This window comes from Harmonia axyridis, chromosome 3, assembly GCF_914767665.1.
Source record: "Harmonia axyridis chromosome 3, icHarAxyr1.1, whole genome shotgun sequence".
NCBI classification, from domain to species: Eukaryota; Metazoa; Arthropoda; class Insecta; order Coleoptera; family Coccinellidae; genus Harmonia; species Harmonia axyridis.
The window spans coordinates 37,328,735-37,344,388 of record NC_059503.1 but is presented as its reverse complement, the minus strand read 5'-3'; the positions used below and the strand labels follow the sequence as shown (position 1 = coordinate 37,344,388).

The following is a 15,654-nucleotide window of genomic DNA, read 5'->3' as shown; positions in this document are numbered from 1 at the left end:
GTCACAAAAAAAATTGTATATTATACACATGAAAAATATTAGAAACAACCTTGATCTAATACTTTTTTGTCTTGCATAATGAATAACTATTACTCTTCTATTCTTTTTTCGGATACCCTGAAATATTTTCGGAATAATTCATATATATCAAGTTTTTTTTTTCAATTTCTAGATGCATCGCAGTTCATTGCAAATTCAGTGTCAATGTAATTAGATTTTTGTTTAATTAGCAGAACGATGTGATTGAATATATAAACAGGTATCTTGACAATGAAATCAGGATATTGAAAACTCTTGAAGAATTCAATCACTACTCCATATTAATAATTCAAGTTCAGATACCTACTTCGAAATATCCTGTTACTAAAAGCAGGTTGTACCATTGTTATTGTTCATCGTGAATTAATTAGAATATTGGTGTTGTTTGATTTTTATAGTAGAGTAAATAAACGAGATTGATTTTTAATAAGTTAAAGTGATTGCAGAAATAATTTTTTTTAATGGAAAACAATTTCAGATATTCCGAGATGGCCACTTCGCAGATTTTAGGATTCTACGAAGAAACCAACGTGTTTATAACAGGTGGTACTGGTTTCCTCGGGAAGTTACTTATAGAAAAACTTCTTAGGAGTACTTCAGTCTCAACATTATATTTATTAGTTAGACCCAAGAAGGGCAAAGATGTCGACACAAGAATAAAAAATATATTCGAAGATGTGGTAAGTTAATTTCTTCAATAATTCAATGAATTTTGTCAACTTCAATAACGATTATAAGAAGATATTCAGAAAAATCCTCTGTGTAATAAGACTTACTACGGCTATTGAAGACTAAATAAGAATTATAGTAATTCTCTGGTTCTCGATTTCAGATTTTCGAAAAATTACACCAGGAGTGTCCGAAATTTATACATAGAATCGTGGGTGTCAACGGAGATGTGTCTCTGCCTGATTTAGGAATATCTAAGACAGACAGACAGATGCTGGTAGAAAAGATCGACATCATTTTCCATGTCGCCGCTACAATGAGATTTGACGAAAATCTTAAACACGCATATTGCGTCAACGTTAAAGGAGCTCAGGACATTATCAAGCTTGGAAAGGATTTGAAACACCTCAAGGTGAGAAGTGATAGAGAAAAATGAATGAATAATTCGAATTTATTCGTTTCTACATGGTGAACAAAAGAAAACTAATTTGTTGAATTAATTCAATTTATTATACACATACCAGCAAAATTAGGGAAACGGACAAAATCTCAACGAAAGTTTGTAGTTCATTTTGTCTTGAACCCTTCGGCCGGTTTTGGCAATATTTTACGCTTTGTAGCTTGATTCCTGGTCAACACAAGTGTTCAGATGCCGTCCTCAGTTAATCATTTTGTTTTTATGCAAGGGTGAACAAAAAAAAAATTAAAAGTAAGCTTTAATTCAGCCATGTGATGTGATTCATTGACAGACAAGACTGTGTCCCCAATGTGTTCCCAATTTGCCGACGATCCAAATTATTCGGTAACCCCAACGTGGCAGCTCATCTGATTCAGGAAGACCTGGAGAAATTGAACCGTTGGTGCCAGGAGTGGAAGTTGCCTCTCAACTACGAGAAGTGTGTTGTTCTGCACTTGGGTACTCGCAAATACCCGCCGTCAGTACTATATAAACAACAACCCCATCGCTACTTGTAGTAATCATGCTGACTTTGGTGTAATTGTGACAGAGAATCTAAGCTGGTCCGACCACATTCTTCAGGCGGTGAACAAGGCCAAAAAAACCTTATTCATGATTCAGAGAGCTTTTGGTAGATGTGATCCCTCCACGTGTGCTATCCTTTACAAACTTTACGTGAGACCCATACTGGAGTTTGCTGGCCCCTGTGTGGGGTCCATCATTGAGTAGAAACTCAGCATTGTTGGAGAGCATCCAGCGACGGGCAACTCGTCTACCCTACGGCATCTTACGTCTTACAGTTATGGTGAAAGACTGTCCATCATGAATTTGTCCACGTTTGATGACAGGAGGCTGCTTAGTGAGCCCATCATAATTTTCCGTGCTCTCCACAATTTTTTTGGAGTTGACCTCAGTCGTCTCTTCAAGTTGAAACTGGACGACCCTCTGTGAGGTCACGCTTACAAGCTGAGGAAGGAGAGTTTCAAAACATCGCAAAGACAGTTTTTCATCACAAACTGCGTGTTTTCCGTTTAGAACTCTTTGCCTTCATCGGTGGTGAACTCTGTTTCTGTGAACTCTTTCAAAAATAACTATGGCACCTGGATTTGTCGCGAGTGAGTGCTACTTGTGGAGCTATGAATTACTTTTTCTTTTGTAATGCTTTTTTTCGGTGTTTTTTTCATATATTATTTTGTGAGTTTATAGGCTTGGCCTCAACTCTTTACCTCATAATAATAATTATTATTATTATTGTGTGAGGGTTTTTCAGTGAGTATCCAAACAAGATCTTGAAGTCTTACACTACTGAGAGTGCGAGTGTCTACTGCGATAGTAGACATTAGGAAGCTCTCTAACGTCAATATTAGGAAACTGGTTCAGGAATCTATAAGTGAAGAAATGAATAGAATCAGTGAAAACACAATCGAAGAAACTGAAAAGTGGGGTAAGATTGAACAAAGTATTCGAACAACGTGTTCAACACTACTCAAACAAAATCGAGTGAAGATAAGGGAGTGGATGACTGATGAAATCCTTGAGATGATGGAGGAATGGCGAAAATTTAAAAAAAATATTCCAAAATACCAAGAAGTTCACAGGACAATTAGGACAAAAACTAGAGAAGCTAAAGAGATATGGCTGTCTGAAACATGCAGGGAAATCGAACAATGTGAGAAGAAATATGACTATCATAACATGCACAAGAAGATAAAAGAGACGACGAACAAAAGAAAACACAACGGTCTGACAGCAGGCATATTTGACATGGATGGAAGTTTTATCTCGGAACCAGCAGAGATTCTAAGAGTATGGATGCAGAACGTTGAAGTTTTTTTTGACTCAGATCGCTCTAGTGAACCTCTTATTCCTCCAAACGAAACCACTGATAACGATACTGACCCCTCCATCCTCACAACGGAGGTAGAAAAAGCTATAAAGTTCCTCGAAAATAAGAAAGCACCAGATCCCGATAATATCCAGATGAAGATTTTATGTGTAAAGAACAACCAATTCTTGAATACTTTGACCATCCTTCTGAATAGTGTATATGAATGTGGAAATATCCCGAAATATTGGTTACAATCAACTTTTGTGGCCATATCCAAAAAGCTAAACACCATACATTGCGATCAACACAGACTGATAAGCTTAATAAATCAGACCACCAAAGTCTTCACCAAAATCGTGTACAACAGAATCTACAACAAATGCGAAGGAAACAAGCTACAATTCAAGAAAATAATCGCTAAAATCGGCCGAAGGGTTCAAGAGAAAATGAATTATATACAAATTTCGTTCAGATTTTGTCTGTTGCCCTTATTTGAAGGTCTATGTGGTTGCAACGGAATGACCTTAGATTTCAAGATTCCAATGATTAACTGCTATCCATATTGCAAAAAAATTCTACCTAATTTCTTTAATCAAGAGTATCGAACTGGTTTTTCTATTGAAAAATTGGGTGGAACATCAGTTTATACTGATTCATATTATTTCTAGTTGAGACGTTTTAAGGTTCCTTTCATCATGTTATTTCATTTCACCATTTTCTCGAAATGCGGATCTGAGTTGAAAAAATTGTTGAAGGATCAATATTCATCAAATCATATAACTTACCTTATATTCCACAATTTTTCTCGCATATTTTCAAATGATGATGAAATTGAAGTCTATTGAAATTGAACTAGCTCATTCATTGTTAATGTATGCTGAAAATTTAGCTGATGTTTAGTCCCTATTCTTCGAGTTCTGGATTAGTGGATCCAATCTAATGCCCGCCACTCACGAGGCGTTTTTTAGTGCGTTTGGAATCCAGGCGTCCAAATGGCTTGCGTCCAAATGGCCGCTGGTCTACACTTACTGCCATCCCTTGCTGCCATCGAAACCTGCCACTCAAGAGGTTTTTTTATTGAGTATCCGGGTCGGATTTCAGATGGTCACAGACAGCTGGCAATTCATCAGGTACCGTCGGAACTTAGTAGCGTACCAAATTCTTGTGCGAAATGAAAGAATTTTTGATAGGTTTCATCGAAATATTTAGGCAGAAAACCTGTCGATGGAAAAAGAAATAGTTCAGCATACGCAAACAGGAATATCAAAAATAAAGCCTATGGAAAACAAGTAGAATATTTCAAAGGAAAATTACAGAATGCAAGAGTAGATATAAATTTCTATTTGGTCGATATCGTTTCCATCGTTATTGACAAATCTTCCTCTACATTGAAATAAGCATTCATTGATTTCTTTCAAAATATACTCGTTTTCTTTAATATCAAAATGACAGTTCTTTTTGGAAAACCCCTTCAGTATAACAACTGATATTTTAGCTGATTTCATTTCAAATTAGCAAATAACATTTATAGTTTCCGACATATTTTTTGAAACGACTTTCGGATTCTTCATTCGATACGTAAACAGAAAATTACAGGCTAGGACAATCGAATTGAAAATAATAATCCAATTAGAAGGTTTGGATATTTACTTTCAGACTTTGTCTGGCATATGTCCAAAATTTGTTTCTTTTTATGAAGAGATCTTTCTTCCATGAAATGTCCCATTTGATGGTAGTGTTCCTAGTCAATCAGTATTTTTACCGATATGAAAGCCTAATCGAAATTTTTTTTTTGCAACAACGTGTAATCATATCTTTAATGTGAGAAAATGAGATTTGAAAGTTCGAACCAAATTCTTGAAATAAATTTTTTTATTACCAATTCGATTGTCCTAGCCTGTAATTTTCTGTTTACGTATCGAATGAAGAATTCGAAAGTCGTATCAAAAAATATGTCGGAAACTATAAATGTTATTTGCTAATTTGAAACGAAATTAGCTAAAATATCAGCTGTTATACTAAAGGGGTTTTCCAAAAAGAGCTGTCATTTTGATATTAAAGAAAACGAGTATACTATGCTGTGACCATTTGAAATCCGACCCGGATACTCAACAAAACAACCTCTTGAGTGGCAGGTTCCGATGGCAGTCGGTGTAGACTAGCGGCCAGTTGGACGCAAGCCATTTGGACGCAAGCCATTTGGACGACTGGATTCCAAACGCTCGAAAAAACGCCTCGTGAGTGGCGGGCATTAGCCCAGGCGCAGCCCTGATGCCAGACATTGCTCATGGGTTGTTGTAAATCAGTCGTTCTGGTTTTTGACCTCAAGTAGGTCTCACATCTGGATGGGAATTTTGTGTTCAGCTGTATGAAAGCGAAGTTATTTTGATTCAATTAGTTTAATTACGTTCTTGTTTAAAAATATTGGAATAACTCAATTCGCTTTCTGCACCTGTTTGAAATTCAGATGCCGAACTGGAAGCTATATCTGAATATTTTGAGTATTATTTCACTTGGAACATACTTAAGTACCACGCCATGTCGTGCCAATGTGCCTCAATATGCGGCCGGATTATTTTTTATCGACATTTTTATCGATTTTATCGAGACCTTGAATTCCCAAGATTTGTGGGTATTAGCAGAGTTCCCGACCAGTTTCGGTAACCTTTCCGTTTAACACCCATTTTTCAGTCGCCAAGCTAGTATCTACATGGTACTCCCATTGAAAATCGTCTGGAATCCCCTTATGTTCTCCATACATTAAAAATCAGAAAATGAAGATAAATAAAATAAGATACAGAAATGTGTATTTGACTGTTCTATTATAATGAAATTATTTACATGTTTAAGAAGTTAATCAACTGTTTGAAATATAAATATTCATTTTTGAATGGATAAAAAATAAATCCGGACTCTCCGACTGATGATGTTACATCGGATAACCTGGTTATACAGGGTGTTTCATGAATACACTTATATGCTTTCATGGCAAGATTTGGATAGTCCGAATCAGTGTTCGTTTATGAGAAACAGGAGATTCAAGACATTTGTGATGCACATTTACTCCAACCGACAGTATATATTTTTTCAACTTTTTTTTATCATTTCGATACAGTCACTACTAAATTTTGGCACAGTGTTATTTCTTCTTATATTTTTTTAGCTCCCCCAATATCATTTTAATCAGTGGCGGATACAGGGAGGGGGCGCAGGGGCACGCTGATGCATGTAGAAAAATGGTAATAGGACTTCCTTTTTCCATTACTGCTTCAGCAGATGTGGATAAATAGAATTACAAGAATTCAAACAAGAATGGAATATTAATTGATTGAGGCAGTGCATGATTATTCATCTCTGTTCTGGAATTGCTCTCGCTTCAGACGAAAATAGTTTATAAACCGTTCACCACACAATTCTTTTTTTTAAGATAACCTTTCATTCGTTTTTTAAGGTTCTTTTCGGCTTTTTTTTGATCTACGTAGTATTAATAATAAAGTTTTCAGTTCGGCATCTGAATCAGATTCAGATGCAGAAAGATAATCGAGGTATTAAAACTTTTTAACCTATGTAAATCCCACTCAGATGTAAGACCTGCTTCTGGTTATAAACTCATCCCAAGCAAAGCTAACAGAACCACTTACGAATTCCTAATCTAATGTTCATCGAATATTCTTCTTCTAGAGTTTAATGCATGTTTCGACAGCTTTTTCAAATTGTCACGTCGATGAGATAGAAGAAAAATTTTATGATCACCCCATTCATTATGAGAAAGTAGGGCAAATGCTAGAAACAATGACAGAATCAGAAGCTGACAAGCATACAAAGAGGTAAGCTTTTCATAATGTTTTTTTAGCTTCAATGATTTCACCAAGGAGAAAAAATTTTCATTCATCATTTGATTCCCGAGATTATTTCAGTTATAGAAAAATACAAAATATTTTTTTTTAGCATCATAGGACTTTGGCCTAATACATATAGTTTTACGAAATCCCTAGCTGAGTCAATGATAAGAGACACAAATGAAGAAATGCCGGTAGGAATTTTCAGACCATCAATAGGTAGGTTCTCTAGTATATTTATGTTTTTTTAACTAGCTTACGAATATTCAGAGTGTCCCGGATAATGTTCTATCGAAGAGTACTAAATTCTGATTCAAAGAATGTTTTTCAAATTTGAATGGAAATTAAAGTCACTGTATCTTATGTATGAAGATGACTTCCACGAGGTTCCAGAAAACTGAAGTTATATATTATTCGATTCTCAGGAATGTATTCCAAAAATTTGGAATGTTCTGTGAAGAGCGCGAAATCTCCCTGTATAGCGATTTTCATGATTCCTTCGTAAACTGGTTGCTTCATTTATTCAATTAGTCGAATAATATCACATGTCACCATCAAGGTAGCCGAGTACTGAATTTTTTTCTTAATAAGAACAACAATTTTCCCTTTCGGATCGATATTTGATATCTTATGCATCTCATAACTGAGTGAACGAATTTCATTAATTAAAGATTCATTAGGGGGGACTGGAGAGGGTTTATGAATTTTTTACAAAATTGCTAATAAAAAATTTTTGTTTAACATTTACCAATCCATTTATGTCAGAGTGGAATTTAAGGACTCCGCTTAAACGTTTAGCAATATTTAATAACTGAAAATGGAAATTTCAACCTTGATTATGAATTCTTGAGATTCTCGTAGCTAAGTGTCTCAAACCTCCCTATACATGGGAGGCTTCATACAATAAAAGGGAGGTTTGATACAATAGAAAATAAGGTACAAGCAATAATAAGAAATCAATCTTTTATTATCAAAACACTACTAGTATAAGATCCCGATATAGAACCACCTTCACCGAGATGCTTATTTGATAAAACGTATTTTATATTTAATTTAACATGTCAATAAATATATCACATATGGGTTGCCTAACAAATTTCAGTCCAGAGTAGGTTTAATTAATAATTAAAAAAAATTTTTTTTTCGAACATTGCACCGGTTTGCTTCTTAGATAAATTCTGTACCAATCGAAAGTATGAAGCCCATAGAATGTGCAAACGTTAGGTTGCCTATTTTTTTCCGGTCACAACTCTCGGTTGCCAGGTATAAACAGGTCAATCTATACTAGCATTTTGCAACGGTCTGATTATTTAATCAAAATCAATATGATTAAAGATTATTTTATTATGAACACGGTGGTATAGGGTTGCCTGCGAAAAATCAGTCCAGAATCCCGGTTGTCGAATTTTGAAAAGTTAAATATTGCTGCGAGTGAGTACACAGCATAGCAGCTGTTTGAAGTTCGTCCAGTGAAAGAAAGGGAGTGCGCATGCTATTTGTTCTTGAAAATGAAAAGGATAGCGATAGACTCGTATATGCATTCATCATTTTGGAGCAGATAATTATCAAAATAGATGAATAGTTATTTAATTTTTTTTAAATCAATTAATTATATATGTGTGTATATTTTTATGTGACACTAAATGAAAAGGATAGCGATAGACTCGTGTATGCGTGCATCATTTTGGAGTAGATAATTTTTGAAATAGAGGAATAGTTATTTAATTTTTTTTTAATCAATTAATTATTTATGTGTGTATATTTTTTATGTGACAGTAAAGTATCTTTACTAAAAAAGAAGGTTATAGTAATACATATATAATACTAATCTTGCAAATTTCATCTTTATTATTAGACGACAAAATGAAAAACAACAATTAAAATAATACTTCTGTTTATCATAAAAAATTATAAATACAAACATTTTTTGAAATCATTCAGGTTCCGAGTCATCGGACATATAACTATCATCTCCAACTTGTGTATCTTCGTCGTCATCATCACAGATGGCGCTGCATTAGATTTTAACATTATTCAGAATACACTTTATTATAATGTCTGTGATGGTTAAATTTGACTTCATGAATAGGATATACAGTACAGATGTGTTCAGATTCGAAAATAAAACAAGATTTTATTTCAAAATTTGAACGACAAAAAAAAAGGAAAAAAAAACCGAACAAAAACAAATAGGATCAAAATAGCAAATATAAACAAACATATTTATATATTTAAATAAACAAAAAGATATAAATAGAAATAAAAACTAAAATCTTTCGGATAGAAATAACATTAAATAAAGAAATAAAAATACTACAGTTGAACATAAAAAAAATAATTGAAATATCAGTATCAATCTGCAGTCAAATCATCGTCTTTAACATCCATACATAAATTTTCACAATCCATGGAATCGAGCATATTTTTTGTAGGTTGAAAACGACAACACCTATCTCTTTAAGTCCTTCTTTAGCATGTTATAATAATGCTATATTTTATTTAGAAATCTGTTTCTATTTTTTGTTTTGATGCGGTTAATAGCCGAAAATATTCTCTTGCATTTGGCATTCGAAATCTGAAATATGCAGCCACCCAAATTTGTCGATGAAATTCCAGTTAGACATATTTTTTTCCACTTAATAGAATACCAAATGTGAGATAATGGTATATTTTCAACGGAAGTTAACACACCATCTGTTTTCAATGAGGCACCCTTCGGATATTCCATCATTCTTCGTATTTATTCTCAGCCGACAGAAGTTTTTGATTTTATTATGTTCAATAGGAACGTTCTTCTAGAAACACGTAGAACGTAGAACCTCAATGAGAATGAACAATGAATTGATTCATAGAAACAGTCTAGACATCCGAATTTCCATATTCCCAATCGTCTCGGTTATATTTTTTAAAACTACCAAAATCTACTAAAATCTACCAAAGGACTTCTTCCTACTAAAAACTACATGAAAATGCGAAAAATCTACTAAAAAAGTAGATTTCTACTAAATCTGATCACACTGTATACGAGTCTATCGCTATCCTTTTCATTTCCAAGAACAAATAGCATGCGCACTCCCTTTCTTTCACTGGACGGACTTCAAACAGCTGCTATGCTGTGTACTCACTCGCAGCAATATTTAACTTTTCAAAATTCGACAACCGGGATTCTGGACTGATTTTTCGCAGGCAACCCTATACCACCGTGTTCATACTAAAATAATCTTTAATCATATTGATTTTGATTAAATAATCAGACCGTTGCAAAATGCTAGTATAGATTGACCTGTTTATACCTGGCAACCGAGAGTTGTGACCGGAAAAAAATAGGCAACCTAACGTTTGCACATTCTATGGGCTTCATACTTCCGATTGGTATAGAATTTATCTAATAAGCAAACCGGTGCAATGTTCGAAAAAAAAATTTTTTTTAATTATTAATTAAACCTACTCTGGACTGAAATCTGTTAGGCAACCCATATGTGATATATTCATTGACATGTTAAATTAAATATAAAATACGTTTTATCAAATAAGCATCTCGGTGAAGGTCGTTCTATATCGGGATCTTATACTATACCCAATTTCTTCATAATTCGCAAGTAGTAAACATTTTTATTTTACTACTGACACTTGCACAGGCTGAATGGCACTCCATTTTCTGATGAAGATGACGATCCAGCTTGCATCTACTGCAATTCATTATTTTCGGCTTTCATCAGAAAATTGATCTTTTTCATTGTCGTCTTCAGGATCCAAGTCATCAAACACACTTTTTTTTGTTTCTGCATTTCTCTTTAAAACTTTTTTTTGAGTTGAGATATACTGTATCAAACCTCCCAAGAAGACAAAGCTGCTTATTTTTTTGAATATCTCTCATAATATTCACAACAGATTTTATTGCGTTTCCTCTGTTCAAATCATAAATAAAAAAATCATATCAACATAATTTTGATGTGTGAATATGTAACTCATTTCGAGAAAACTCACAAATTAATAATAACGAAACACTCACTGATATTATTTGTCAGAAGATTTCGACAATTACCTACATACTTGATAATTTATTCAATCTATCTTAATAAGGCAACGCCAAAGTGCATTAAAGGTGCATACTATAAAAAAATACTAACAAACCATAAAATCATATTTATAATTGAAAATGTATAATTATTCGATTGATGAAATTCATTGAGCTCCTAAATTCACTTCATTTATGAGATCAATAAGGTATTAAATAATATCGATTCCAAAGAAAAAATTATTGTGTATATCAAGAAAAAAAATCACAACACGGCCATCTTAAAATTGCCATGGGATATTATTTGCAGAATTGAATAAATAAATCCTAGAGTTCATGCTGATATGAAAAAAATTATGAAATTCATCATATAGGGTGATTTCGAAAATTTTTGTGATACTGAGGTGTAATTCGAATGATAGTTGACTGCTGTAATTTTGAACCTGCTGACATCTAACTTTATACCGAATATCATTTAAATCAGTTATTTCGTTCAGGAGATATTGTTTTTTTCATTTCCATTAAAAAAAACAGTAAATCAGAATGTACTTGTAGCACTATGTGATGCTCGGGAGCATCACATACTTTAGTAGACGCCGTTTGGGTGGCGTTGAATGTTAATTACAGCAGTAAAATTCCCATATCCCCTACCTACCTATGTAAATTTGTCAAGACTTTTTATTAACTGACAAAGAAACTGCAACACCAAGAAGCATTTAAATTTAATTTTTTTTCTGGTAAAACATAGATAGTTTAGCAAGGAGTAAATGATTGAATTTGGAGAACAAAATGGTTAAGGTTTTTTCATCTAAATAATTTTTGTTACTGAAATATTGTAGTCGTTTTTTGCAAGTTTTTTAAATTTTACAACAAACCAGCTGTTGAGGATATCCAAATTAGATGTTTAGTTGTTGTTAAAATGCCTAGAGCACGTGTACGCGGAATTTATCGCCAGCTAAGTGAATTTGAAAGAAGTCGAATTATTGGTCTACGGAAGACGGGGTTCTAATTTCGAGAAATCGCTAACCGATGAGTGGTTAGGAGAACAAGGCCATCCTGTAACTGTCTTAAGCCATATGTTTTCCCTCACGTTAACCGGCTCGGGAATCCAATATTTCAGCAAGATAATGCCCGACCTCATGTTGCCAGAGTTAGTTTAAACTTTTTTGAAGCGACCCATGTGAATCGTTTGCCATGGCCGCCCAAATCCCCCGATCTTTCGCCCATAGAGCATGTTTGGGACATCATGGGTAAAAGGTTTGGAAATTTACCCCAGCCCCCAAAGACTTTGGCGGCTCTGAGACAAGTACAGGTAGCTTAGGATAATATCCCTCAAGAAGAAAAAGACCATCTTATTGGATCAATGCCGAGACATGTTGGGAAGTGTATAGATAATCGCGGTGGACAAACACGTTATTAACAAATTTATTGAAAAAAATTGTAAACCTTTCGTTTTTTGTAAAAATTTCAATAATTTACTCCTTGCTATTCTATCTATGTTTTACCAAAAAAAAATTTAAATTTAAACAGCTCCTTCTAGGTGTTGCAGTTTCTTTGTCAGTTAGTATATTATTAAGTTCATACTCCAAAAAAAATTTCAGTTATTTCGACCTACAAAGAACCAATAGAAGGATGGATTGACAATTTGTATGGTCCAACCGGACTTTGCGTAGGGTCAACCCTAGGACTGTTGAGAGTAACTCAATGTGATACCGACAAAATTGCCGATTTAGTACCAGGCGATATGTGCGTATCAGCCTTAATTGCTGCAGCATGGGACATTGCGCAGAAGCATAAGGGACAAAGGTACATGAAATCTCAATAAAAACGGCTTCAGGAGTTTCAAACAGTTTCATGTTTTAGCAGTACCGAAGAAATTCCTATATATAACTATGTCTCCATGGATAACAATATGACGTGGGGAGAATTTGGTGTAGTAAATCTCATGCATGCCAAAAAATTTCCATTCAGAAAGGCTCTATGGCTAGTGAATACCACATTTATGTGTAACACCTACATGTATATGATTATGAAGATATTTTATCACCTGATACCAGCCATTGTTATAGACGCAATCAGTGCATTATTTTTCAAGAATTTAGGGTAAGTAAATAAAAAATCTAATGGATTGCTTAGACAATGTAAATATGGTTCGCGAGTATGATGGTTCCAGGATATCTGAATTTTTGGAGACGTTCATAATCACATCAACCGATCTCAGTCTGCAAATGCATTAAAAGTTGTGAAGTAATGAAACAATATTCCGCAAGAGAATATAAGTCGCTTGAGTATTTCCATTCACAAGTTTCAAAATTGGTTATTGGAATATGGGACAGAATAAACTGAGTGTTGGTCTGTTTTTGATGTATCTTGTTATTCTCTTGAGCCAATTCCAATTATTCCTATTATCTTTGTAAAAAATAGAGCAGCGCCTGCAGGATGGCTTCAGTTTGTTATCAAAGTCATATCGCGAATTTCCTGAGATGCAAACTTCTCTAGTTTTTCTCTTGCTGTTTGAGGTCGATTTTCACTTCAGAATGCGATCTTTACAGAATTTGTATCATTCCTTGTACTAGTTGAACTAGGTTCCTTTCTCTTGACGCTGGTAGTCTTCTTATTGTTAGGGCATTATCAGTTCGTTTCGGGAATTTGGGAGCTCCCCTATAACTGACTGGGAGTGGACCACAGCAGTTGGCGCATTTCGCTAGCGAAGTTACCGCCTTCTTGCAGTCTTTTATTGAGTGTTTCAGTCCAAACTTGCCATATCTTGGGTCAACTCTTCCCTGTGTGGGGTGAAAACCCTGGCAGACATGTCTTGGATTTGTCGCCATTTTGACATCCTTATCGTCACTTTCGTCGCTCGTCATTTGCGCATTTGCGTGTCTGTGTCCTTTATTACTCTTTGTCTCGTTCACCTTCTCGGTTTCTGATCCCTCGACGATCAAGAACAATGCTAGTTTCAACCCCTGGTTTGTTTCTTTTAGCCTCAAGCTGTGGCTTCAGCTGGCATCTCATTTCAATTCGAATTTCTTGTGAAACCAATGATGTCATCAATTTGGAATCAAGACATAAATTCAAAAAGATGTATAATATTTAGCGTCAATGAAGAAGTAATCGCCGAAACGGATGCCTATTTTGGAGCGAAAAACAAATCGTACTACAAAAATGGTATCAAAAAGTTGGAAGATCGCTATAATCACTTTATCGCCCTGGAAGGCAACTATGTACAACTATATAATAAATTCGAATTTTGTCTAAAAAATGTGTTTTACTATGTTAGACCGGAGGCTTTTCCATTGGCCTGTTATCTATCAGACTCATGTCTGCCGTTTTCCATCTACATATTTACAATGTAGATAATGTCATTTTGGTTATTTTCACTATTTAATTTCTTTCTTCTTCCGTTTTATTCATTTATCAGATGTATTTCGGCGACATCTGACTGCTCTAATTCTGTTCAGATATCTGAAGCGTTTAGCGACAATACTTCTTTTACAAATTGTAATATACCTCAACGAGATTACGAGTGTCTGAAAATTTTGATGTTGTGTGTATTTTAACCCAATCTGACTTGTTGCTCTATTCTAGAGCATATAGAAAAAGGTCCAAATAGTACTCTTATATTAATATTTTGTATAATAGTTTCAAAGCATTGTTTATTTTAACCCATTGAATTTCTTAGATGTTTCATATGACCCATCTTTTTCAGGTTGTGGAAAATGTACCGAAAAATTCACAAATTATCTCATGTCGTTTCTTTTTTTTGTCTAAGAGAATGGACATTTTCGGGTAATAATATTGTTAAGTTATGGAACAAATTGGACGATGCAGAAAGGAAATTGTTCTTCTTTGATATGAAGTCGTTAGACTTGTGGGCGTATTACAAGAACTACCTTCTGGGCATCAGGAAATACATCATGAAGGATTCTCTTGTCTCTTTGGAAGCAGCAAGGAGAAAACAGCGAATGTGAGTTTAATCAATATTTTTATTATTTTTTGTTGGTGATTCAAAATTAGACCCAATTTCCTCAATTTGTCAACATTTTCTTTTGTCTTCTGTTTTATCATCTTGTATTTGCTTTCAGTTTTTCCGTTCTTCACAACATTATGCTCGTTTTTCTCTATTTTACGATGTCAGTATTGGTTTGGACTGTTTTTCAGAAGTTAAAAGGTGATCAACAACCTTGTGTGGATAGAAATTGAATGAAATATATTGTGAACTAGAAAATATTTGTGCAAATTGTTATGTTAAGTACACTTAGTTGCGACAATAGATGAATATATTTATTTCAATTGTCAATTGAATCGCAACTGTATTTGTTTGTTTTAAAAAAAATAAAATATTATTCTTATGTTGATATTATACATACCTACTGAAAATGAAAAATTAACCCCTCCTGAAATGTTCACAGTTTACGATAAAAATGTATAATCTATACACATAGATTTACTTATTCGATATATTGAAATAAGTTAGATTTTTCTCAAATATCTACCTACATTCGAATTAGTATTAATGCTGTGTAAGTACGAAATATTATTTCATCGAGTTTGAATGGAAATGTAGAAAAAATTTGCTTACAATATGCCATGAAGAGCAAAGAGAATTTCCCTGATGTCAATAAATAAATAATCAATAAAATAAATAATAAATGAATTTTTGAATTTATTTTTTTAATTTTTTCTAAATTTTTAGTTTTTTATTTAACCAATTAATTTTTCAGAGTGAAATATATGAATATTATTTTCAGTAAACTGACGGACGATGAGCATCGAATGGTAGGTACGATTTCAATTTTGTCCG

At 33.9% G+C, this 15,654-nt stretch overlaps 1 protein-coding gene across 5 annotated transcripts in view; it reads left to right on the top strand.

Annotated features, from left to right (window-relative positions):
* LOC123676153 (fatty acyl-CoA reductase wat-like) overlaps nucleotides 1-15,202 on the top strand; it is a 36,845-nt gene extending 21,643 nt beyond the window's left edge. For 2 of the 5 annotated variants that reach the window (XM_045611875.1, XM_045611873.1), the window contains exons 2-9: nucleotides 518-719; nucleotides 872-1,120; nucleotides 6,675-6,820; nucleotides 6,942-7,051; nucleotides 12,452-12,656; nucleotides 12,714-12,953; nucleotides 14,560-14,817; nucleotides 14,936-15,202. In XM_045611875.1, coding sequence (XP_045467831.1) covers nucleotides 528-719; nucleotides 872-1,120; nucleotides 6,675-6,820; nucleotides 6,942-7,051; nucleotides 12,452-12,656; nucleotides 12,714-12,953; nucleotides 14,560-14,817; nucleotides 14,936-15,053 — 1,518 coding nt within the window. In that variant the 5' untranslated portion in view covers nucleotides 518-527 and the 3' untranslated portion in view covers nucleotides 15,054-15,202. Of the gene's footprint in view, nucleotides 1-235; nucleotides 398-517; nucleotides 720-871; nucleotides 1,121-6,674; nucleotides 6,821-6,941; nucleotides 7,052-12,451; nucleotides 12,657-12,713; nucleotides 12,954-14,559; nucleotides 14,818-14,935 lie in introns of those variants that run through there. The other 3 variants (XM_045611874.1, XM_045611877.1, XM_045611876.1) reach the window with 3 other exon arrangements.
* Nucleotides 15,203-15,654: the final 452 nt, after the last annotated feature.